Source organism: Panicum hallii, chromosome 3 (assembly GCF_002211085.1).
Source record: "Panicum hallii strain FIL2 chromosome 3, PHallii_v3.1, whole genome shotgun sequence".
NCBI classification, from domain to species: Eukaryota; Viridiplantae; Streptophyta; class Magnoliopsida; order Poales; family Poaceae; genus Panicum; species Panicum hallii.
The window spans coordinates 53,229,326-53,254,487 of record NC_038044.1 but is presented as its reverse complement, the minus strand read 5'-3'; the positions used below and the strand labels follow the sequence as shown (position 1 = coordinate 53,254,487).

General features: G+C 45.8%; 2 protein-coding genes and 1 pseudogene across 3 annotated transcripts; 1 reads left to right on the top strand and 2 right to left on the bottom strand.

Annotated features, from left to right (window-relative positions):
- Positions 1-676: 676 nt before the first annotated feature.
- LOC112885476 lies at positions 677-6,143 on the top strand (annotated as a pseudogene).
- A 1,867-nt stretch (positions 6,144-8,010) lies between these two features.
- Positions 8,011-10,449, bottom strand: LOC112887490. The gene is made up of 3 exons (XM_025953671.1): positions 9,167-10,449; positions 8,301-8,344; positions 8,011-8,182 (listed from the first exon to the last, which is right to left on the bottom strand). The coding sequence occupies exon 1, from the start codon at positions 10,425-10,427 to the stop codon at positions 9,180-9,182; it is 1,248 nt and encodes a 415-aa protein (XP_025809456.1). The 5' UTR covers positions 10,428-10,449; the 3' UTR covers positions 8,011-8,182; positions 8,301-8,344; positions 9,167-9,179.
- Positions 10,450-21,772: 11,323 nt separating this feature from the next.
- Positions 21,773-23,295, bottom strand: LOC112886866 (bifunctional epoxide hydrolase 2-like). 2 transcript variants are annotated; one of them, XM_025952882.1, is made up of 3 exons: positions 23,027-23,295; positions 22,288-22,918; positions 21,773-22,149 (listed from the first exon to the last, which is right to left on the bottom strand). In XM_025952882.1, exons 1-3 carry the CDS (start codon positions 23,097-23,099, stop codon positions 21,888-21,890), a joined length of 966 nt encoding a protein of 321 aa, XP_025808667.1. In that variant the 5' UTR covers positions 23,100-23,295; the 3' UTR covers positions 21,773-21,887. The 2 variants fall into 2 exon arrangements, with proteins under 2 accessions (XP_025808667.1, XP_025808666.1); XM_025952881.1 differs by having other exon boundaries at positions 22,288-23,295.
- Between the last annotated feature and the right edge of the window lie 1,867 nt (positions 23,296-25,162).

Below are 25,162 nucleotides of genomic sequence, written 5' to 3'. Positions count from 1 at the left end.
TTCAACAACTCATCTCGACTAGAAACTAGTCGGGAATGAGTTCAAATTACTCAACGACTATCTCCCCACGGTCAACAACTAGTCGGAACCAGCTCCGACTAGTCAGCTTCGTCGACAAATCGTCCACGGATCAAAGCTATGCTTCACCGCCTACTTTTTGAGCAACGCACACTCTCTCCATCGGCAAACTCGAAACCCCCAAACCATCTCAAGATTGGTTTGAGGCGGTTCAACCTAGGACTCTCCTGCATTGGAAGAGGATTTTTATCATTTACCACCACTTGGAGAAGGAGAAGCCACCGTTTGTGGGGGGGATATGGTTTCTGACAACTACTCGGATCCAGCTGCTCATGTGACCCGGGGTCTGGTAAGGGGATCGGATTGGTCGGGCAGGTTTGGGCATCGGAAGGGCATGAAACCCTCTAGGTCTCTCAAATCAAGTCCACCACGATTCATTGCCACACCCGAGGAACTCCCTTTTCAAGAGGGCAGACCTCTCCCTCCTTCCAATGATGAAAACGAGGGCCAGGAGATGTAGAGTGCCAAACGCTTCGCCCCCAATCGAGAAGTGTTCACGATTCATGCCGACGAGGACTATGAAGGCTTGGAGCGGGTCCAACTAGACAACTACGATGACTGTCTCCTTGATCCACTTGACGAAGACGTGGATGTAACAATGGATAGCGAATCTTCAGCCAACATCAAGGTAGAAGACGCAGATGACATCCAGAAGGAACGCCGTAGGCTCATCAATGCGAAGCGCGCCCAACGCAGGCACCACGCGGTCGAGATAAACCAGCATGGGAGTGGCAACCTCCACGATTCCTACACGGGCGATCTTCGTGCCATCATCAACGTTGGCAGGTACGCCCGCAATGTCATCATTGCCAGGCAGTAGAAGCACGAAGAAGTGGAAGCCTACAGCCCCACCCACTATCAACTCCCTCTCGACTACCTAGAGACAACTCAGAAGCGCAAGCCAGAAGTTGGGGAACAATCCACTCTCAATTTGAAGGAATGATTCGAGGCTGCCCTCCACGTGCAATGCCCATGGCACCCGAAGAGCAAGCATTCCATGTTTGAATGTCAAACCCTTCGGAGAGCCCTAGGAGCTCCGTCCAAACTACGAAGAAAGGTGACGGGACTACCCGACTAATGATTTACCCATAAATTAAGTACCCGATTCAAGGAGGTTTTCTGAGGGTCTTTTTGGTGCTTCATTTGTTTAAACCATTGTTTTGGGACTACATCTCGAAACAAGAGGTTCCGTACACCTAAAAGCACCCCTTTTTACCACTTAGTCAGGGTCGCTATTTATGTTCATTATTCGGGTTAATCATGACTCCCTTGCTAAACTCAGGAAACTCTGTCATAGCCGAACCATGAGACTACCAAAAGTGGTTGCCTCGTTTGGCAATGATTAGTGGAACCCATCAATTAGCCAAATAAAGCACCTACGTGATTATCTATCAAACACTTCCAGTAACGCTCATATTACTAGTCCGCGGCTAGTTTTCTATGTTACTGAAGGGCTTTGCCCAAAACTACCGGTCACCCCCAGATTACTAGTTCCCGACTAGTTTTCTATGTTACTGAAGGGGCCTTGCTCCCAAACTTCCAGTAACACTCCGTTTATTAGTTTCCGACTAGTATTACGCGTAGTTTATTGAAGGGGCCTTGCTCTCTTACAGGCTTGCCAACGTTCCCGTTGGAAATCGATTTTTCCGACCAGAAGCAGCCTGAAGCACCCGTACCGCCCGCATGGAAATCAACCGTGCAATCGACGATCCACAACCCGTAACCCCTCAAACCGAATCTGCCTCAGTCGGAGGTCCTGTACCACAAGTTCTTCGCCAAGTCGGAGGAGGATTTGGATCGTCTACCACAAGTCGGAGGAGGATTTGGATCGTCTACTACAAGTCAGAGGAGGACTAGCCAGCATCCATCTAAAGGCTCCCGTCCCGCCAACTACTTGGACTTGATGAACGACGCACTACCCTTATCAAACAGCCACCGGGGCCTGGTGGCGCCTCCATCTTGGTCGGGCGGGCCCGAGCATTGGAAGGGCACGAGTCCTCCAAGCTACCCAACTCAGCTCACCTTTCTGCGCCTCCAACTTTGTTGGACTGGCCCGGGCATTGGAAGGGCACGAGTCCTCCAAGCTACCCGGTTCAGCCCACCTTTCTGCGCCTCCAACTTGGTCGGGTGGGCCCGGGTATTGGAAGGGCACGAGTCCTCCAAGCTACCCGGCTTATCCTACCTTTCTGCGCCTCCATCTTGGTCAGGCGGGCCTGGGCATTGGAAGGGCACAAGTCCTTCAAGCTACCCGGTTCAGCCCATCTTTCTGTGCCTACAACTTGGTCGGGTGGGTACGGGCATTGGAAGGGCATGAGTCCTCCAAGCTACCTGGCTCAGCCCATCTTTCTGCGCCTCCAACTTGGTCGGGCGGGCCCGAGCGTTGAAAGGGCACGAGTCCTCCAAGCTACCTGGTTTAGCCCACCTTTCTACGCCTCCAACTTGGTCGGGCGAGCCCGAGCATTGGAAGGGCACGAGTCCTCCAAGGTACCCGGCTCAGCCCACCTTTCTACGCCTCCAACTTGGTCGGCGGGCCCGGGTATTGAAAGAGCACGAGTCCTCCAAGCTACCCGGCTCAGCCCACCTTTCTGCGCCTACACTTGGTCGGGGGGGGGGGGGAGGCAGGCATTGGAAGGGCACGAGTCCTCCAAGCTACCCAGCTCAGCCCACCTTCTGCATTTTCAACTTGGTCAGGCAGGCTCGGGTATCGGAAGGGCACAGAGTCCTCCAAACTTCCTGGCTCAGCCCACCTTTCTGCGCTATCAACCTCGATAATCTGTCGGGCCTAGCACCATTCCAGGAAGGCAGGACCCTCGATTCCATGATGACTACTTCATCCTTGCAAGGGCACTTGGTGACCCACCAACGACTACTTCGACTACACAACTAGTCGGGAGCTGGATTCACTCCACCAGTGAGTAGCTGGAATCAATTCTGACTAGTCGGGTTTCATCAACAAACCATTGCAGATCCATCAACGAGTGATATGGCTTGGTCGGCAATCACCAATGAATCAAGATCGACAACTATCCATCCTCGTCTGGTTTCTACGCTCTGTGGCTGCGCGCAACAATGCGGCTGCCCATGTGAATACTGAGACCTGATTCAAGGAGGTTTTATGGAGATCTTTAGGGAATTTTTTAACCATTTTCTTGAGTTTTATCTCGAAACAAGGGGGTTTTTTTCCCAAAGAATTTGTTCAACCACTCGGTTAGAGGATCAAGGAGTTTACCCAAAATAGGGCTTGTTCGTTCATCCATATTTTAGCGTCGTATGAACTGTCTTGGCCCATCCAAGGAATTCCTTCGGGCTAACCGAGACATCTTCGCATGGCAACATACGACTTGTTTTGGCCCACCCAAGGAGTTTCTTTGGGATAGCCGAGTCATCTTTGCACAACGACTACTTTCGTAACAACGCATGTGCTGGATTGCATTGTCACTTCCTTTGGGCCAACCGAGATATCTTCGCATGGCAACATACGGCTTGTCTTGGCCCGCCCAAGGAACTGACCAAGATGCAGTGCAGGACCTCGTCGTCACCTCCTTTGGGCCAACCGAGACATCTCTGCATGGCACCACTCGAATTGTCTTGGCCCGCCCTAGGAACTGATCACCCCACGTGAAGGAACTCGTCATCAATCTTTTCGGGCCAACCGTGACATTTTTGCAAGTCAACATGTGAATTCTCATGGTCCGCCCAAGGAATCGATTGAAACTACCAGCAAGATTTTTTTCTCCCTTGCTAATTGACTTCTAGTCACCTTCATATACTTCCAGTACAACTCCGTTTACTGGTTCATGACCGGTATTATGTGCAAGTTTGCTGAAGGGGCCTCGCTCTCATACTTCCAGTAACAGATTATTAGTCTCCGACTAGTACTTCATGTTATTGAAGGGGCCTCGCTCCCATACTTTCAGTATTACTCTGTTTACTAGTTTTCGACTAGTTATACATGGAGTTTACCGCAAGGGCATTGCTCCCAACATGATTTCATGTATATCAGTTACAACATACTTTTATGTTTACCTTGCAGGGGATCTGATGTGGACTGTGCTGCTAGATGAGTCGGATTCAACTCCGATTAGTTGGCTTCATCAACAATGGCCAACGACTACTCCGACTTTACGAGAACGCTCGACTACACATCGCTGACTACAACGACTACTTGTCGGATTCGACTTCGACTAGTTGGGTTCATCAACAACCGTTGGCGACTACTGGACTTTGTGAAGAATGCACGGCGACACGCTGGCGACTACTTCGATTAGTTGTTTCGCCTACAAGCTAGCCGTAATCAACTCTGCTCGGTGATACACTGGCGGCTACTTCGACTACTCGTCTCGCCTACAATACTAGTCGGAATTGACTCCGACTAGTCGGCTTCATTGACAGTTCAAGATTCAGCGGCAACTTGACCAATACCTAGGCTTGGGGGCTAGCGCCACCGTCTACTAGGTATATCCTATACGATTCATCTAGCTCCCAGACTCGGGGGATGGATATGACACGGCTCTCAGCAACGATGGTTTGATTTGAGTGGTAATTTAGAGCGTTTTTTGGTGAAGTTATTTATTTAACCATTTTTTCAGAAAATGCTTCCCAAAAAAGAGGTTTTCAAATTTACTGAACCGATTTGTCCATCTTCACTGTCAAATCTTTACTGTCATATATCGCATGTCATGATTCTTTGGATCTTTTATTCCAAATCTTGGGGATTTGGATTCAAAACTCATGGGCTGCGGGACACGTGTCATCAGCAGCTTATTTTTCAAAAACTTTTGAAAACAAGGATATAAGACTCAAGACTAGATTGACTCTCAGCCTGATTCTACGTGTCAATCTAAGGCTCGGGGGCTACTCCATATGGACAACTACTCGGGGCATGAGCACCTCACAGGCTCGATGCAGCTAAGAAAGTATACGAAAAGCACCTTCAAGATGGAGTTCAGAAGAACTCGAAGACGTCTTCAGAAGTACTCGAACGCCTACACTACTCGACCTCGAAAGAGCTCGAGGGCTTATCAGATTCGGGCCCACGAAACTGTGCACATAGCGTACTTTTCCTAGGATAAAGGATGAGACATGACTCACGCCCTACATCTGTTGTAACTACTCGTAGTAGTATAGTAGAACTACTTATACAGTGGTGAAACTAGTTGGATACGGTACGAAATTATTCAAAAAGTACTCAGGTAGGACTCTTGAACTTATACTCGACTAGAACTTCTGTATAAACCTATCCCCCAGACTTAAGGGCGTACAGGAACCCCACCTAATAACCACTTAAGGTAATACAAACCACACATGATGTAAGGTATTACAATCTCGACGGTCCAAATCTATTTGAACCTTCTGTTTACTTGCACCTTCAAAGTTCCTAAACTCACCACCTTAGCCTATTATAGGTGGGCGCGGCGGTAAAACGCATACCATTTCCGGCAGTCGGCGTGCCGCGGCGCAGGCCGCGCTCGTCCGGCTCCTCCGGGCGTGCCTCGCCTTCATGGACCACCGTGCGCCCACCCCTGCAGTCCAGGCCGCAGTGAGGCTCCGCTCCTCTGAGGCCGCGTGCACGACCTCACCGGGGACGTCCAGGCCCTTCAGCGCCAGGTCTCCGCCGAGCGGCGTGAGGATGCGGCCCAGCGGTACGTCGCCAACACCGACGATTGTGACGCGGCGCTGCTGTCTGCCCCGCGGCGGTGGCGGAGGATCAGCAAGAGGCGGCGAGGGAGGTGGAGGAGGTGGAGCGCGGCCTCCTGGAGCTGCAGCAGGTGTTCATGGACATGACGGCGCTGGTAGAGGCTCAGGGCACGCCGCTGGACGACATCGAGCGGCATGTCGCGGTTGCCGCGGGCGACGTGGGCGCGGCGGAGGCGGAGCTGCGGGAGGCCCGGAGGCTGCATGCTGAGGCGCGGCGGAGGCGGGTTTGCCTGGCTGGCGGCCTCGCGGCGCTGCTGCTCCTCGCCGTAGCCTTTGCTGTCGTAACGGAACTCGTGCTGGCGCGCAGAGGCCGCAGCGGCTGCGGGAACCTTCTGCTGCAGATCGCCGCGAACTTGCCCGCGCGGTGAACACCTTGGGATGATGTGATTTCAGCATTTGTGGCCGCGAAACAGCAAGACGCTCGAAAGCACAACCTCAGCACCAATCTCAATCTCCATGAGTGACCACGAATGAAGTGAGACAGATAAGTTTCTTCAGGATGTAAGCAAATATCCTTTCCTTTCCACATATGTTTATTGATTTTTGCTCCTTGGACATAGATAACATGTTTATTTCAAAAACATAGATTACATGCCTTTCCTTTCAATCTCCCTCCCGATTACTACACATGTAATTTGTGAACATTTTACCTCCTAAGATGCATAAAAAGTATGCTAAAGATAAATGGGCTCACCACCACATGAAACGCGCTCTTTACTACTACCTTAAGGTTATGTGTTTGTGATTCTATAACGCTGCATGAAATGATGTTCATAAAATGGAAAAATTGTATCTGCTAATGGATTCTATTTGTTTCCTCATCTTCCTTGGCTCATGTTAGTGCATGATCTTTTGAAGGCATGTAGTCATCTATAATCTTTAGAAGACTGGGGATTGAGAAGGTCGCCAAGTGTGTGGATTTCAGCTAGACCTCTTATGTATTAACACCTCGAATACGCTCCAAAGTAGGGTTAGTCACTCCCTCAACGATATGAACCGTGCTATCCAACACTCACCTCAACACCGACAAACTCACTAACAAGATAATTCTAAGCCATGAGCCGACGTATCACAGGTCTAGAATGGCCTAATCAAGCTGGGCACGGCGTGCCGCGCCGAGTTTCTAGTTGGGCTAGAAATAAAGGAGAAGGCAGAGGAGGAGATTGTTTTTTTTTTGGTAGGAAACCTCAAGAAGCAGATAGAAGAGTCTGGAACTGGTTCTGATCAGGCTTGCGCTTGATGTCTGGAACTGGTTGTGGACAATAATTTTATGCTGGCCCCAGTAATTATCAAGAGAGTGGAGGTGGTAAACAAGGTGGTAGAGGATGTGTAGTTGCTATTCAGGCCAATTCTGATCTAGCTAACACAATGAAGAGGGAGAAGATGGCTATGGATCGGACATCTTGAATCACAACAAATAAATCAGAGCTCAAGTAATTCAGACTTATTTCACGGTGATAGCGTGGATGTGGAGATGGAAGATCTGAACCAGGTGAACCTTAAGGAAGTTATTAGGATAAGTGAATCCAAAATTGATGAGGTTTTGACACAAATTGACACTCAAGTATTGGAGGTGTTTTGATTTCTAGACACAAATCAGGAAGACTGTATCTAATGATCATAATATGGAAGGAGCTGAAGAGATGGAGACAGAAATTTTCAAGAGGTGATTCAGAAAGGGGATCCTGCTTTCAGGTAGAAGAAGACACCAGTAATTGCTAACAAAACAAGCACTAGGTCCGAACGGAATCCCTATCCAATTCCCTCATGTGCTGAAAGAAATCTCCGAATCCTGACGGCATCTCATTATCCTTTGGATTGAAGCCCACACAATGCCACACTATTTAATTGGGCAGTTAAATTATGGGATGATCGGAAGCCACAAAGGCAGACTCGAAAAAAGAAAACTGCGACCCATGATAATTGGTAAAAACAGATCTTTCAAGGGTGCACCTGATGCTCAGGTTTGTGCTTCAATGATGCACCAAAAATAAGCAGGTTTTGAAACCGCATAGTTCGCATGAAAATTTTCTTTTAACAAAAAAAGCAGAGCTGTCCTACAGAGCAAGCAGTATCTAGAGTGTATCGTATGTGAAACATTTCAGCTGAATTACGATGTCACAGACAGAGTTAAGTAGCAAACATGAAAATGGAACTGAAATTGAATCAAGCCATAGAAGCTTCATTGAACTAACAGCAAAACGAAGTCATAGCTAACATACGAGTTATGACACATCACATGGAAGCTATTGCCACAAAGATAATTCGTACATGCAGATATAACTAAACTTCATTTCAAATAATTCATACATGCTAAAAGAAATGGATGGTATTAAACCAGCTGCAGCAGTTCCATGTCCAAAGGATTTGTGAATGACTTAGCAAAACCAAGAAGTGATAATTTGACCTGAAATGCAAAGGAATTACTTTAGTTTGTGCCAGAGCAGCATGCAAATTAATGTGAATCATTTACAGGCTATGAGTCAGAATGTGAAGGTTACTAGTATAACACATTGTTGAAGTACCTGATGAAATCTATGCCACCACAAAATAACAAATCAATGACTACCTGAAACTCGCATGATACAGAAATGCATTAATCAGTACAGAATACATTAAGAGGAAAATCTCATGATGAGACACATTGTAATGTCAAAGGGTCAACGCACATTAAGCAAATAAGGTTACTTGGTGAATTTGTACAATTCTTTAGTTTACAAAAAAATAAGGGAATTTCAATGAGATAACTAGAGACCATATAATAAGATGAACTCAAAGGACGGGTAATGATAAGAAAACAGTATCAGTTAAAATTCCATATAAATTCTCTCTTGCAAGCCATCCGAATTGAAGTGCATTCATTTACAGAGCGTTCAACAGCAGCTAACCACAAATTGTAACCTGATAATTCAAATGAGAGAAGCTATCTCTGTACTTGAATATTCTAGAAGTAATTATTTCTCACCTAGAACAATTGTATTTCTTACTGAAGATTTACCAATGGTAAATTAGTAATTACTGGGAAAAATGAACTACAAACAAACTACAGAGCATTAGTGACTGAAATTTGCCAATATTATATCAATATCTCAAATGTCAAGAAATTGCAATTACAGCTCGAGCCAATCATTTAGGTACAATTGTATAAAGTCACAACTAGAGAAACTAAACAGACTAGTTTGTCTCAATGATGGTTAGATATATGATTTATAATTTGGTCCCATTCAATAAGAAATAAACATATATCGTTATATACACCAACATATCTGGAATTCATGGATATTTAACTGAGGTGACCGAACTGACACTGATATTTAAATAGCATTATCTAATAGACTGGAACAGAAGAAAAATAAAAAACAAGCGATGAATAGATCAAATAGAAGATTACCCTCTCTAGTGCGTTAAACATCAAGATGAACATTCTGATCCTCATCTGGTCCAAGCAGAGGCTCCAAGCGCATGAAGAATGGAAATGCACGACCTCTATGAGGGTCTTCTGGGTTGTTGGGGAACACTGACATCTTCATGGTTCTCATATTCAACACAAGAAAGTAGGAATTAGCCTTCCTGATTGACCAGAACTCCATGTAGACATAACCAGCCCTTGCCGCCAAGACGCGCACCCTCTTCATCCACTCAGCACGGCGAATCTTCTTCATCCAGTCATTCAGCAAGGAAAAATCCTTCTTGAGCACCCATCCACCAATGCTGTTGCGGACCCAGAGCTGAAGGCATTGCTCTTTGCTGGAGAAGAGACACAGCCCACCATGCTCTGGCATGTCGGCCACACAGTAGGATTCCCCTGCGGGGAATGGAGCAGTGATGACTGACCATTCCATGGTCGCCGTGTCAAGCACCAAGATACTCTCAACAGGATTGAAGTGTCTGCGCTTCTTGGTGTCCGACCTCCAGTAAGCAAACCGGCCTGCTGCAATTCCGTCGCTGCCGAACGAGAGGTAGACGTACTCGTCCTCTTCATCTTGTTCTTGTTCGACATCGCTCTTTCCCATCTTTACCCTTTCCATGTTGATACTGACCCATTTGCCGGTGCGGGAGGAGAATACGGCGGTCATGTAGCTGAAGCCGAAGCCGATGACCAGGAAGGACCCATCGGCCTCGTCGACGACAATGGCGTAGCGGACCACGTGGGTGCACTTGCGGAAGACGCCGTCTGGACGAAGGAAGACAGCGGTCCGCGAGATGGGGTCGTAGACGGCGAGGTCGAGGCCGTCGTGGCGGCGGGAGAGGAGGCGGCGGCCGCCGTCGCAGCCGCGGAGGCGCCACTCGTCCCAGTCGTATCCCTCCTCCTCGTCGTCCGAATCGACGGCTGGGAGATCCTCGAAGAAGAAATCGCCGTCCGCGGCGGCCGCGGCCAGATTGGGGTTGCGGGTGGCGTGGACGAAGAAGAGGTTGGGGGAGCGGTAGGTGGGGGGCATATCACCGCGGTCAGTGAGGAGGAACCCGACAAGCGGGGGCCGGCGGAGGGCGTCGAATCGGCGGAAGACGGCGGGGTCGGAGGCCACGCGGTGCCATCGCTTGCAGGCAAGGGCGGCGCTGGCAAGCGACGCCATGTCGGGTAGGCGGAGGAGGATCTCACCGAGGAGGTCGTCGCCGAGGGCCGCAATCTGCGGCGCTGGCGAGAGCATCATCTTCTTGGCGGCGCCGCCACCAGTTCCCTCGGGCGGCTCCATTTTCCCCGGTACTCCAGAAACAGAGAATTCACCTTGTATTTGATTTGGTAGCTTGCCCTCTATCGAGTAAGGGGATCTTTTTTTTTCGCGCCAAAACATTGTGGTTTGGCGCCAAGAAACTAAGATCATTGATGGGCTCCCGTTTGGAGTTAAAATCTGAAACTAATGTACCTTAGGAAATGTACAAACCGAACCTCGTTAACCCTATTTGTTTAGATTTTTATTGTTTTCTGATTTCGGTTGATAACTAAAATATTCCCAAAAGGGAAGAGTAAGATTATACGGACTCAATCTAAGATAACATTGGTGGCGGGCTCGGCGCCCGCGCAGCCTCACCACGTCGTCGGGAAATCTGCTGCTCGTTCGATCATGATCGGCTGGCCCGCAGCGCTTGGTGAATCGAGCGCTCGTTCGATTCTTATCGGCTGGCTCGTGGCGCTTGCTGTACCGAGCAGCTGCCTCGCTGGCGCTCGCGTCTGCCTCCGTCGTACGCGTATACGCCCCGTCACCATGACGCATGAATTTTCACTGCTGTGGTGTCGGCTTACCACGGTGACTCGTCGCGGTGGTCTGCGGGCGACGCGGGATAAACTCCAGCCGCCTGCGCTTCAGTGCTCCTTCTCGCATGTTCTTTGCTTCGGAGGTAAGTTTCTGCTGCCTTCGCTTGCTCCTCCCTCTTCTTTGTTCGCTACTTCGCTGCTCAGAGATGCCCTAGGTTGGATTCCTCGTTCCTTTTCGAGATTTCCTGGTTGCTGCCTGTGCTCCAGTTTGGCTTGCTTGCCTGTTATTAGAGATTTCGCTGATTTCTTGTTCCTTTTCGAGGTTTCCTGGTTGTTGCATGCGCTGCAGGTTGGATTTCTTGCTTCGTTTCCGTGATTTCGTTGCTTCGTTCCGAGATTCCGTTGTCGAATGGAGATACCTGCTCCCATTAGTGTCTTTTTTGCCTCGACCGTCTCCACTTTTGCTTTCGTTTCCCTTTTTAAAGTCCGGCCTGTTATGAGCATGCGCCTGGAGAAAAAAAACCTATGGTGCCTGTTTGTAGTCTTCTGCTTTCTTTGGTGCCTCTCTTCTTTTTTTAGTTGCGATACGACTTCGCTTTCCTTTTACCTCTGCACTTAGTATTTCCGTTGCTACTCTCCATTTTGTCAGCCGATTTTTTATGCACTACATGCGCTTTCATCATCTTGTCTTAATTTGCAGGTTCCGTTCGCCTTTGGACATGATCCTTTGTCCACTACCCACGATTCTTCCTCTGCTCTGCTTGCCTGCCGCCGTGGCGCGGCGGAGGTGAACTCTTGCTCCCAATTTTTGTAGCACCTTGTTTACTTGCTTCGGTTTAACAACCTCCCAATCCCTGCCGGTAGTCCTGTGCATGCGTTGGCCTCTGCTTGTTCCCGTTACCTGTTATTCTGTGCGCTGATTAGTCCTTGCAGGGTCGTCCGCTTTCCATTTGCCTGCAATTAATTTTCACCTAGCCAGTTCATTTATTTCACGCTTCTGATTTTCACGGATATGTTACGTTAATTGGTACCCCTTTTCATTAGGACCTTTTCAGACCGGTTAGCTCGCCACGCCTAGACGTCTTCTTGTTGCCACGCTCCGTCTCCGCGGTGAGCACGACTCGCCTACTGTTTTAGAATTGAACGCACTGCGAACGTGCAAGCTTTCTGTCAGGTCCTTACGTTTGTAGTCTCTAGCCAAATTGCATTTCTTTCAGCGGTACACATAGGCGCTGGTTACCCTCCCGTGCTGTTTTCTGCACCTTCGTTGCATGTACCTAGGTTCCTACTCAATGCTGCTAGAGGCTGGCTAACAATCTGCATGTACTCTTTTCTTTCTTCGATTTTATTTTGTGCACCTCTGCTTCTTGTTCGCTTCTGTTTGCACCGCAAAATAAATCTCTACCTGTCTGGTTTCTGCACTAGCTCATCGTTCTCTATGCTGCTTTTTCAGCGTTGGGCGGTCTCACTTACTGCACATTTTAAAATCGTTGCCTATTTTGCTTGTCCTACCTGTATTTAGAGTCGCTGCTCTGTGCTGCTGTGTGCGTGTTGGTTTCTATAACTTTCTGATATCCGTTGTGCTGGATCTTGTTGAGCTGGTCCAGGTTGAAGAAGGGCGCCCGTCGATGCTACTGTTCGTCGACCGCAGCCCGTCCAGCCGCCCCAGTTCCTCCGCGAGCAAACTGTCAGCTTAGATTTGCTTGGTTCCGGTTTCGGCAAGGGATGAGACGGTTACTATGGCAATGGCGTACCAGTACCAGGGCTATAGCGTCTCAGGTGGCCATGGCGAGGATGTCGGCGCAGGACACCTTGTTTTGGCACTGCGGCACGGCGTCTCGTGGGGCCTTCGGTGCCGAACCCGACGTTGGACTGGGGGTACGCGACGCAGCTGCAGGCGGAGTGCCCGGCGAACGTCGACCCGAGGGCCGCCATGTCCATGGACCCCGTAAGGCCGGTGACCTTCGACATCAGTACGTCAGGAACCTGCAGGCCGGGAAGGGCCTGCTGGCCTTGGACCAGGTGCTCTACACCGACCCGAGGTCCAGGCCCACCGTCGACGCCTGGGCCCAGAGCGGCGCTGCGTTCAACCGGGCCTTCGTGACGGCCACCGGTCGGGTCGGGGTTAGGACAGGGAGTTTTTTAAAAAAAGGGTTTAAAAAAATAAAATTCGAAGGGTCGGGGTCAGGACAGGGAGTTTTTTAAAAAAAGGTTTAAAAAAATAAAATTCGAAAAAAGGATGCCGGTTGGGAAAAATTTGAAAAATGGGTATCTCCCGTCCGTTGATCGGGCGGGAGGCGTGGGCCGGGGACCTTCCGTCCATTCAGCGGGTGTGAGGTTCCAAAACTATTAAGAGGCCCCTTCGGAGGATCTCTTCGCGAATAAAAATTTTTTCTTATTTACGAAGAGGCTCCTGAGGCATCCCGCCCGTTGGACGGGCGGGAGGTGCCCACCTGCTTATTTTTTATTATTTTTTGTTGGAATTTATGTTTTATAAACTATTTAAAATTTATAGTTTTTCCAAATATAAGATTTATTCGTCATACTCTTTTGTATATAAAAAAAATTAGTTTAAAATTTATAGTTTTTTCAAATACAAGATTTATTCGTCATACTCTTTTGTATATATAAAAAATTTAGTTTAATTTTACGAAGAAGATTACGGTATCTAAAACTCGTATAAAGATGGTTATGCAACGTAGAATAGAAATATTACGATAATACAATACATACGATACAAGAAGCCATTAAAAATAAAATAGTATGATAACAAGCAAGTTTAAATATACAAATACCAAGTCACAGTTATAATTACAAACACACATAATGATCTGTTAAAAGTTAATGCGGCAAATATTATAAATATACATAATGGTCTATTAAAATTACAAATACACATCCAGGTCTGATACAAACTCAATGCGGCAAATATTATACATGAGCAAACAATGTTCAAATAAAATTACAACTAAACGATGCCTGATGTCGTAGTAGCACTCGATCGGCGACGTCTCCCACTGCTTGATGCAACCGGAGGTCTTCCATCTGTAGCATCATCTGTAGGGCCAGCTTCAGCAGAACTGGGCCCAGCATCATTATTTGGACAACATTTATACGTGTGTCCACTCTGATTACATGCACTGCAGCGCTGTATCCTCGGATGGAGTTCTGACTCATCCATGTCATTACAAATACGCCGTGTCTGAAGGCGCCCTCTCTTAACCCGAGCTATTCTCGAGTCTGGAATATATATTACAGGATTCGCTGTCTCAGTGAACGATCCAACCATACGGAATCCATAGATCTCATACTGTTAGGTGCTGGCAATTGTCTCCTTTCTGAAGTAATGGGAAACATATATATCGACAGGATGTCGAATATCCGCACAAGCAGCCATTACATGAGAACAAGATATGTGCAGCAACTTTGGCCTCATGCATGAGCAACAACAAGTTCCATCAAACTGAGGATGCACTCCTTTACAAGAGTTTGACGTCTCATGCCACGTCGTGCTCTGTCTTTGAAAGCTACCTCAAACTTGAGCTCCTGTGTACCACATTGCCGTATGTGGTGTAGCTGGACGCTAGCTGCCTTCTTAGTCATATATTCTGTCAATATTCTCCCAAAAATATCTGTCAGGATCTTGCATGTATGCCTGATTTTTAGTGAACCGATCCCTAAAGTAATCAGTACACCCGCGGACGATGAATTCCACAATTGCAACCAGTGCAAGCCCACGAACACCTCGCAGCACCAAATTGTAAACCTCGGCGAAGTTGGTGGTCATTATGCCATACCTTGCACCATCGGTATCGTAAAGCAACGCCCACTTCTCCTTCAGTTCATTCTCAATCCATTCAGAAAAGGTTTTCACCGCTGACCCAGACCCTCTGCGAGTATTTGCAGTATCTGTTGGCAAAGTACACAAAGCCTCTGCTTCATCCTATGCAGTTCTGGTTTTTGCTGCGTCCTCTCTTCTTTTCTTCCCGGACAGTTCATTAAGTTTCTGCCACTGCTTGTTAAATTTTTATTGATTTGTTTTCTTGCATATCCTCTTGAACATATCCATAAGGTGCTTGTTCTTAAATTGCCTGAAAAAGTTTGCACCGATGTATCTCATGCACCACCTACTGCGAACATCACGCCACTTGGGCGGCTCTCCGGTCTCCACACACCCCTCCTACAAATCTAGTATTGCCCTTAGTATGCCGGCGTGACAATCATGAATGAGGCAGACATCTTCCCTATCCCGAACGACTGCAAGCTTAACCTGTTCCAGGAACCAATACCAACTGTCTGTGTTCTCACTCTCAACAAAAGCAAAAGCAACAGGAAGCAATTGATTGTTTCCATTCACTCCAATAGCTGTCAGCTTTTGCAATCTATACTTTCCTGTGAGAAAGGTCCCATCGATGCACAGGAGAGGCCGACAGCGTTGGAATGCGTTAATGCATGGACCCAAGCTGAAAAAGGCCCGCTGCAATATGAAGGGCGGACCTTCTCCTCTGTCTAGACTTTTTATGTCATAATAGCTTCCAGGATTTCTCTGACATAGAACGGCCAGCAATCGAGAAATATTATCATATGCAGACTCGAACGTCTCAAACCTCATCTCCAACACCTTCTGTTTTGCACTCCACGGCTTGCTGTACGAGATGGTATACTTGTACTTTTCCTGAATATGCCTGATAATAGACTTTGGTTCAAATAACATGTTCTCTACTATCATTCCGTATATCTCATTTGCGATGTATTGCAATGTAAGGTTGCGATGGGTCTTCTGCACCCCCGGCAAATGACAAGTTTGCTCAGTGACAATTGAGCATTCCCAATAATCTTTCCATTTACCCTTATAGGCATGCACCCGCCACGGACAGCCCTCCTTCACACATACCACATCGTACTTACGAGATTTGCACTCGACTATTTTGAACTCTCGCATAAGAGAGAGACCAATACTTAACAGCTTCCTTCACCTCATCAATTGAGTGGTACCTCGCACCCTGGACAACTTCGTTCTCTCTGCAATCCGAAGGCACGCTAGATCCCTCATCTACGACAAGATGACTGAAGTCGCTGCTTACCCATTCTTCAGGCACATCCTCATCATCATCAGACGAATCGGCATTCATTGCTTCATCCAATTCAAGTTCTTCGTCTTGCAGCTGTTCAATAATAAAGGGTATGTTCTCCCCCTCATCAGCCACGCATTGAGGTGCTGCGGTGCCACCTGCCTCAATGTTTGGCTCCTCAACTTCTTCATCAATATTTTCATTCCCCGGAGCAGCTTCAATGTTTATCAAAGGGTTCTGGTGCACACTGATAAGGAGTACCAGTGGCCATTGCCAATGACTTTTATTTTGCAGATAAGTTAACCAGTTCTCGTTGCTTGCAAGTGGCATTAGCTGCCAAATCAAAGCATGAGTGGTACGATTTATGACTCACTGAACACTCACAGTGTGTGTCGCCTGATTAATCCTTAATCCTCTCGTTAACCAGTTGCATAGGGATTCAAATGTCCTCTCGTACGGTCTGGTCATTTCTCTGACCGCACAGTTGAATTCACTTAAATCTACCCCATTCGGCCCATAAATCACATTTCCTTCTCCGTAATATATACTGAAAATACCCTTCTCGGAAGACATATCTGTCAATTATTAATAAACTAGTTATACTACATATTAATACACAACGACCATAAGTTTCAGCGATTCCCAGATTATATTTTCCAGATTCTAAATTGTTCAGAATATAAATTATACTAAAAATAATTAAAAATACTAAAAACTATTCAAAACATAACTACCCTAACAAATATTTCCTAGATTATAGTTATTTTCAAGTAATTATACGACTAGAATGAGAGTATACTTTCAAATCGACGTGTGAACAGAGCTTCGCCGCTTCCTCTTCTCTCTTCCTCTCCTCCCTTTCTTTTTTTTCTGGTTTTTGCTGAATAAAATGGAAATTTAGGGGTAGGTGGGAGGCTTATATAGGGGGACCTCCCGCCCGCCCAACGGGCGGGACTACCTCCCGCCCGTTGGATGGGCGGGACGCCCCCGCAGGGACCTCGCGAAGAGGTCCTCGGGGAACCTCCCGCCGTCTGGATGGGTAGGAGGTCCCCGGTCCCACGCCTCCCGCCCGCCCAATCAACGGGCGGGAGGTACCTATTTTTTGAATTTTTCCCAACCGGCACCCCTTTTAAGAATTTTTTTAAAATCCTTTTTTTTAAAAAGTCTCAGGACAGGGGCCCATGGGAACATCCACTGTGCTTATTTGACTGATTCAATTTCCGAGCTAATTTGTAACCCGAGTTTCTTCATACATGTCTAGAGGAAACAAAGGAGAATAGAAGAAAATGCAAAATTATTTAAATTTATACTTATTGGGAACTCTAAATATATACAGATTATAGGCAGCAACAGTGTTGTGACATTACATGCATAATATTTTCCTTTTGTGATGTAAACAAAAAAGAAATTATCAGTACGCATGCAGAACAACGCAGTTTGGTTGAAAAGTTGTGAATAAAGCTCAACTGCTCAAGTAGTTGTCGTGCACGGCAGTGAGGTTTTACAGCACAGGTAGATGATGATCTGTATTGCAGGGCTTGTCCATTTTTTTGTGCTGCTGCTACTGGGATAATGACATTGACAGTACGATTCACAAGATCTATTTTTCTTATTTAAACTATACATATTTTTTTATTTAAACTATACATATAGAATAAGCACCATCTAAAAACTTCCATTCTCATGCCTATTTAGTAGTGGCGAAAAAATCTTTATAGAACTGTTTTTCTTATTTAAACTATACGTACAGAATAAGCACCATCTAAAAACTTCCATTCCCATGCCTATTTAGTAGTCGCGAAAAAAACTTTATAGAACTGCACTGTCCATATAGAGGTACTAATCATATTTTGGTTTGGTCAAGCAGCTACTTAATACCAACTCTACTTCTGTGCAGCTATCTACTTCTGTGCAGCTAACAGAAGTAGCTAAAGAAAACTACTTTGCTCGCCTGCATCAAGCAGTAAAGACCCCTGAAAAAGATATGGTAACATACATCTACACTGTTCTAAATTCTTCAACCACAACTATTTACATGCATTTTTTTATGTGGTAGGCTACAACATAGAGTGAACAAGTATCCATTACTTTTTTTTTGAAAGGAATGTATCCATTGTAGAAATGACTGAAACAATCTACAACAAAGAGCAAAGACTCAAAAATGCACTTATAGCCACTCCGCTTAATCCATCAACACCATACACCAATTCTTTCAGTACAAGATATAGATATATATCTTGTTGTTGAAAGAAAATGCAGGCCTTCCCTGAAACCAACTCAGATCTCCCATTTTCCACCGGATTACATCTTACATTTTGCAAACACATGTGAGCGAGATGCTATACTCGCACATAGCACCCTTGAAGGACCATATTTCTAACTGAACCTCCTGCAGTGGACAAATCAATATCATGCTCAAATTCACATTTTGCTTAGTCACGCGCCAATCACTAGTAGTACATGGACAAGACGAAAAAGACCAAGGACAACGCTCCATGTGTGGTGTGGTTCTGAAATAGATATGATTTTTCTTGAAAGACATACTACCCTTATAAATAAAGACAAATGCATCTTCTCCCTATAAAACACATTTGAAAGATTGATAAAATCATCGTAGGTGTCTCACTGTCAAGACATAATCACCTACATGAAAATGTGACCAGTCATGCTAAGTCTATATTCAAACTCAGGCTGATAAAGGATGCGAACTGGATATAATTATATTTGAGAGAAGAGAATATCTATTTTCTTAGATTATTGTGATGGCTGAGGGGTATATATTCCCTCAATTAAAAATATAAATAAAGGAAGTTTTAGTTTCGTCATAAGTTAAATTTCTTACTGACCAAATTTAAAGAAAAATGTACCAACGTCCACAAAATCAAATTAGGATATGTTTGATTGGACACTACTTCTGTCACATCTAAGGTTAGGGAAAGTGTGGCTAACAAATTCTTAGCTACAAGTGTGACAAAGTTAGTCAACAAAATATAGAGTATGACAAGTGGGTCACTCTCTCCATCCTGAAATATAAGGTATTTTGCTTTGTTTTAAGTCAAAGTAGTCTTAGTTTGACCAAATTTATAGAGAAGAATATTAACATCTAACACATCAAATAAGTAAATTATAAAAATATATTTCATAATGGATCTAATTATTCTTATTTGGCATTAAATATTATTACTCTTATCTATAAACTTGATCAAACTTTAAACTTTTTGACTTAGGATAAATTAAAATATTTTACGTTCAGGACCGAGGGAGTAGAGGTTAAAGAAGTGTTGCTTGCCATAGTTGAAGTTGTCAACCAAACACTAACCATATAAATTATAACTTGACTAAGGTTAGCCGTAGCAAAGTTAGGATTAATCCTAACATGCAGTTCTATTAGATTTGTAATCAAATATGTTTTGATAGTGTATTTATTTGTGATGTTAGATGTTAGTATATCTTATGTAAAGTTTGTTCAAAGCTAGAGAAGTTTAATTTAAGATAAAACTGAATATATAATACTTTGCAATGAAGTATATTAATTTTATTTAAGTTAGTCTGGCTCTCGAAGTTGAAAACTAAATTGGAAATAGGAAATTGGTTCGTGTTGTTTAGGAATCAAATCAGAAACAGAGCCAAGTGCAAGAATTAATTATTTCAGTTCCTTTACCTGGTGTGCGGATTATTTGCCAATCCTGCACTCCACTAAGGCTCAGCCTGAGTCGTACACTCATACGCCATACTTCGTCTGCAGGAATGCTCTGTTCGGATGTTCCGGTTCGACTTGATCTTGGCACGGGCTTCTGCAGGTATGCCATCTATGGCAACCAACTACTACACAGTGCAGTCCTGCACGCTATGACGTCTAATGCATCCGCTATGGCCACAGAACCATTTCGACATGCCTTTCATTTTTTTTTCAGTGTTTCATTTAGTTTGGAGCACTTGCAGTGTGCTTACACTTCAGCCACGGTGCTCCTTCCACTCAGGGTTTGCACTATGATTTTTTTCAAAAAAAAAAATTGACAGAGACCGGTACAGCTAGACATGAGCGTTTTGTGAACAGGGACGGGCTCGGACCACACAACCCACCATTTAGAGTGAAAATAATTAATTTTAGTAATCGCATCAGGTCGATTTTTTTGGGACCTACAAAACCAATGCCATGCCCGGCCCTTGATGAGCATGGGGCTGGGCTTAGCCCGTTGAGCTTGGGCTGGGTTCGGCTCATTTTGCTCACGTCTATATACAACCCCAACACCAAAGCTTGAATAGGTATTTCAATTGTTTAGAAAAATTTGACTAACATTTGAAAAATGAACAAATATCATCCCAATGAAAAATAAAATTACTAAAATATTATTTACTGATATAGGGTAAAAGTGGTGAAGACATAACAATTAGGCAATTAGTTTAAAATTTTGTCGTTTGGATGGTGTTAAACTTCTTAAAACCATTTAATAAATATTTAATTCAAATTTTTTAAAATGTAGTTAAATATTAGAATTTGTATGAAGTTAGAATTGTAAATTTGCAACTTTAGTCAATGACGTAGACTTATGAGTTATGAATTCATTACGAAAAGATAATTACATTTTTTTGGTAAGAAAAATCAAACTGTATACCAAAATGGCTAGAGACTCAAATGAGTAGGCTGTAAAATACATCTATTAAAATAAAATATCAAGAAAATATCCGACTGATTAACTAGATATCATCCACCAAAAGTTTGATTATCTGCCAAATATATGAATCAGAAATCTTGATGAACTTACTAAATGTATCCGAACCGCCGGATTTGTAGTCCGGCAAGTCCAGTAGGGTTATCCTCAGATGGTAGATTTAGGTGGGAAGGATCATGGGGATAAGAACCTTGATGGTCACACAAGACGTAAGGAAGCCGTAAGGATTAAACAGGTTCGGACCGTGAGGAGCTTAATACCCTATATTCTTTATTGGATAGTGGATTTTATTGCTTCGGCTCGACAAGATATTCACTCAAGTCTTTGCCAAAGCTTCAAAGAAGCAGATAGCGGAGGTGTTGTTGTACATAGCGTGGAACATTTGGAAGGAATGAGGCCGTCAAACTTTTTAAGGAACCTCGGCTAGTCCATTGCAAGTGAGAAATTTCATCAAGAAGGAAATGGAACTACGCAGGAGCTTACGTTAGTCCGAGTGTATCCTAGTTTTTTTATGTGTCGTTTTACCTTTTAAGAGTTCCATAAATAACGACCTTACGTAAGACCAGACATTCTTCTCCCTCTTTTTTCTTAAGGTCGGGGGGGGGGGGGGGGGCATCCCCCACCTGAAATTCTTCTCCCTCTTAAATGCTATGGCAGTGCTCCTGCCTTTATTTAAAAAAAAAGGTGTTCTGATTGAACTTTGCAAGCAAGAAGACATACGGTTGAAGTACTGATGTTTTTTTCTATAGTAAAGACTAAAGAGTAAAGATTGGATGCTAAGCCGTCGTGTCCGGGCTGCTGTTTCTTGTCTAATGTCAATATCATGTTTCTTGTCTATTGTCAATCTCATTGTCTGTTTTATGATTGTATTGTGGTGCCAGAAAGCAGACCTTTTGACTAACCGAGGAATATTTTTGCGTTCAGCGCACCAAGTCAGCAGCAGCCATTCTGTTTTCGTGATTGTCCTGCAATCTCAGTCGGCGCTGTTTCCATAGTAGAATTGACTAGCAGACGCGAAAACGAAACAAAGACGAGTACAGTTTTTTCATTTGAGCCTTTTTATTACTGAGAACTGAGAAAGAAAAGTTCAGAACTTCAGATTACAAGGATCAAACAAAGCAACAGTAACAGAAGCAATAGCTCTTCTTGCTCTCCTTCATGGTCATTGTTTGCCTACGTGGCGGCGGCGACCGGGTGTTCCTCGAAGAAGCCGAGGAGGAGCTCGTTCACCTGCTCAGGCAGCTGCTCCTGCACGAAGTGGCTCCCTTCCGGGATGAAGGCCGTCTTCACGCCCGGCACGAAGCGGTCCACCGTGCAGCTCTCCGCATCATCCTCGAAGCCGGCGAGCTTGGAGGAGTAGTCCTTCCCGCCCGTCACCGTCAACACGGGGACCTGGAACTTGGCGTCTGGCAGGCACGGCATCTTGTGCAGAGACCTGCGATCCACGGAAGAAGAAGACAGAATTAGAGTACGCTAAGAATGGTGTGTTGGTGCTTGCATGTGTCCTGGCTCGTCCTCGGTGGGGATGATGCCATGATGGTGGTGCAGAACTCTGGATAGCAAGCAGCAGCACCTGTACATCTTGAGAGGGTACCGGAAGCCGGACTTGTGGTAGAGCGAGGCGTAGACGTCGAGGTCCTCCTCGGTGAACCACTCCGGTAGCGGCGCGGACTCGTCGGCGAGGTCCATTATCTCCTGGCCTTCCTTGGCCACCGGGACATCGGCGCCGGCGAAGAGGACGTAGATGGTGCGCACCACTCGCCGGACGTCGTGCCGGCCGAAGTCGGCCTCCGCCCGACCCGGCTCCTGCCAGCGAAGGATGTAGAAGCCTTCGGGCATGGCGTCGAAGGACCAGGGGCCGTGACTGAAGGAGATGCCCAGGCACGCGACGCCGCGGGTGCGGCCGGGGTGCTGGAGCGCGAAGTAGTAGGCGGGGACGGCGCCGAAGTCCTTGGCCACCACGAACGCGCTGGGGACGGAGAGCGCGTCGAGGACGGCGAGCACGTCGGCCACGAGGTCGTCCCAGCAGGAGGAGGCCTGCTCGTCCTCGTCCTCGTGCTCCGGCGGCCGGTCCGAGAGCCCGTACCCTCGCCAGTCCGGCGCGACGGCGCGGTAGCCCGTGGCCGCCGCGGCCAGCATCTGGTGGCGCCACGAGTACCAGATCTCCGGGAAGCCGTGCAGGAACACCACCGTTCCCAGCTCCCCTGCAAGGCATCGCCAACAATGATCAGAATCCACACACTTGGTATCTGTGCCGATCACGTACGAGGTACGATGTGCAATGTTTGATGTTTCTGTTGGAAAATTCTCACCTTTTCCTACTTGAGCTATGTGGAGATTGAGCCCACGGATGGGGAGGTGGGCATGCTCGATCTGATGCGCCATTGCTGGTCCTGGAGCTTGGATGGGGTGAAGCAGGGAGGCTCTGCTTTTCGTTTTTCCAAAACAAAAATGATGGTAGTAGTCCTCTTATTATCTGTGCTACTATGAGCTTTCCGGTCGAGCACTCGCTAACGGTATTACTTTCCGGTCACCAAATCTCTCCGGAGCACCCTTTGACTTGCCACACTAAGACTTACGCCAAGTCTCGTGGTCATCTTGATGCCATCTTCGCTACGAGCTTTCCACGAAGAAGGTGTCTCCTCGTCTCCCGCACAAAGCCGTCGTCGCCGCTCCACATCATCAAGCCCGAGGGTTGAAGATTTGCCAACGAGTCACAGGGATTTCAAGGAGCCGGCACACCGAGATACAAGCTTGAAGTTCACTCAAGAACCAGCACAAGGCCATAACACCTGCTCTCACACTCTCTCACAAAGCTTGTGCTAAACATAAAGATTTGATCAATGAGCTCTTTGGTTGGCTAGCTGCCCTAACTTTCTCAGTCTCTCCTGATTATAGGGATCACATGCATCCACAATTTGCCCACTATGCATTTGTCAACAATACTACACGTAGCATGTCTGTCGCAATGATTAAATCAGGAGGAAGTGCCTGCTGAGGTAGAATTTTATATGGCGATCGCTGTTTATACCCCCGCATTTTTGCAGTACCCCATAAATACGTTGTTTCGATAACGTATACTCCCAATATAATCAACCGAAGTTGATATATTGGCAGCATCTCAAGTATCTCAAGCATCTCAAGTATCTCAAGTATAATCAACCGAAGTTGATACATTTGACGAGCTCTTTGGTTGGCTTGGAGAACTTCTTCAGAGTATGGATGCTTCACACGAACTCCAGCCACCTCAAATGACCTGGGGTGAGGTCTTATATAGCTAAAGATCCACTCCTAACAGTTACATGCTATTTCCCTAAAAAGCATAAAGAGTCGGTTAAACCGCTCGCCACCGTCGGTTTAACCGGTCACACACAGCCTGCCCACTAGCCGTTAAACTCCAACTGTAGTCTTCTGCTGATGGTATTGCACCGATGACCGTCGGTTTAACCGGTGCTGAAGACTTTACATGAAAACCCTTCTGGAACCAAAATATGCGTACCGAATAACCACAGCACGCTTGCATCGACGCCTTCTTTTGAACCGTCGGTTTAACCGGTGCCTGTGTCATTTCTCCACTTGATCACCATATCATCTTCTCATTGCACCAACGCCTCCATTCTTATAGCATCGGTTCAACCGGTGCAACTCGATTCTTCTGTATTTGATCGTTGTTTCAACTATCAATGCACCGACCCGTTATATTCTGGGACTGTCGCCGTCTTATTTCTGCTGTCACTTGTCCAATTCGTCGCTGCGACATTTAGACACCTCAAATATATTCTACCTCTACATTTTTACTATAATTTGGATATCTTGACAGTGATTTAAACCATCTTATGTATGGATCGGACTCCATCCATAGAACCTAAAAATCTTACAAACTTGAACTTCGTTAGTTCCTGTATTATCACACAATCAAAAAATTACAATCATAATCTAATAGAACCATGTTCCTTGCAGAAGATGATGAGCGGTTGGGCCATACGGGGAGTGGGAGCCCGCATGGTCTAGTTGCCGTTTTGGGCCATATAGCATGCTTTATTTGTGCTCCACCAAGTTGGGCGCTCTCACCCAAAAACCTATATATCTTCTGAAAATTGGTTTGCTATGAAACTTATTCGCGCAGGACGGAAACGAATGGAGTGAGAATGCTTCAACAGTGGGGTGACAGATGTCACGATAGGGTTGGTCGAGCGGGTGGAGGTTTAATTGATTTGCTACCTTAGAATGCATTTTTCTCTTAAATCTTGAGTCTATTTTTGATTCCCTTTGAACCATCGTTTTGTTTAGAATTAATACAACAAAATGAAATCCAATATGCATATATTTTTAAATTAAAAAAACAACATTTGGAATATATACATTCAACATTTTTTATATACAGCTTCAACATCTCATCATAAAATATTGAATTAGTTTATTGCAATTGTTAAAATAAGTCCGAATGA

Bases quoted from the DNA above. Each gene is read 5' to 3' on its own strand.
- LOC112887490 (XM_025953671.1), bottom strand. From the start codon at position 10,427: ATGATGCTCTCGCCAGCGCCGCAGATTGCGGCCCTCGGCGACGACCTC.
- LOC112886866 (XM_025952881.1), bottom strand. From the start codon at position 23,099: ATGGCGCATCAGATCGAGCATGCCCACCTCCCCATCCGTGGGCTCAAT. The intron at 22,150-22,287 runs GTGCTGCTGCTT...CGTGGATCGCAG, and splicing joins TACCCTCTCAAGATGTACAG to GTCTCTGCACAAGATGCCGT.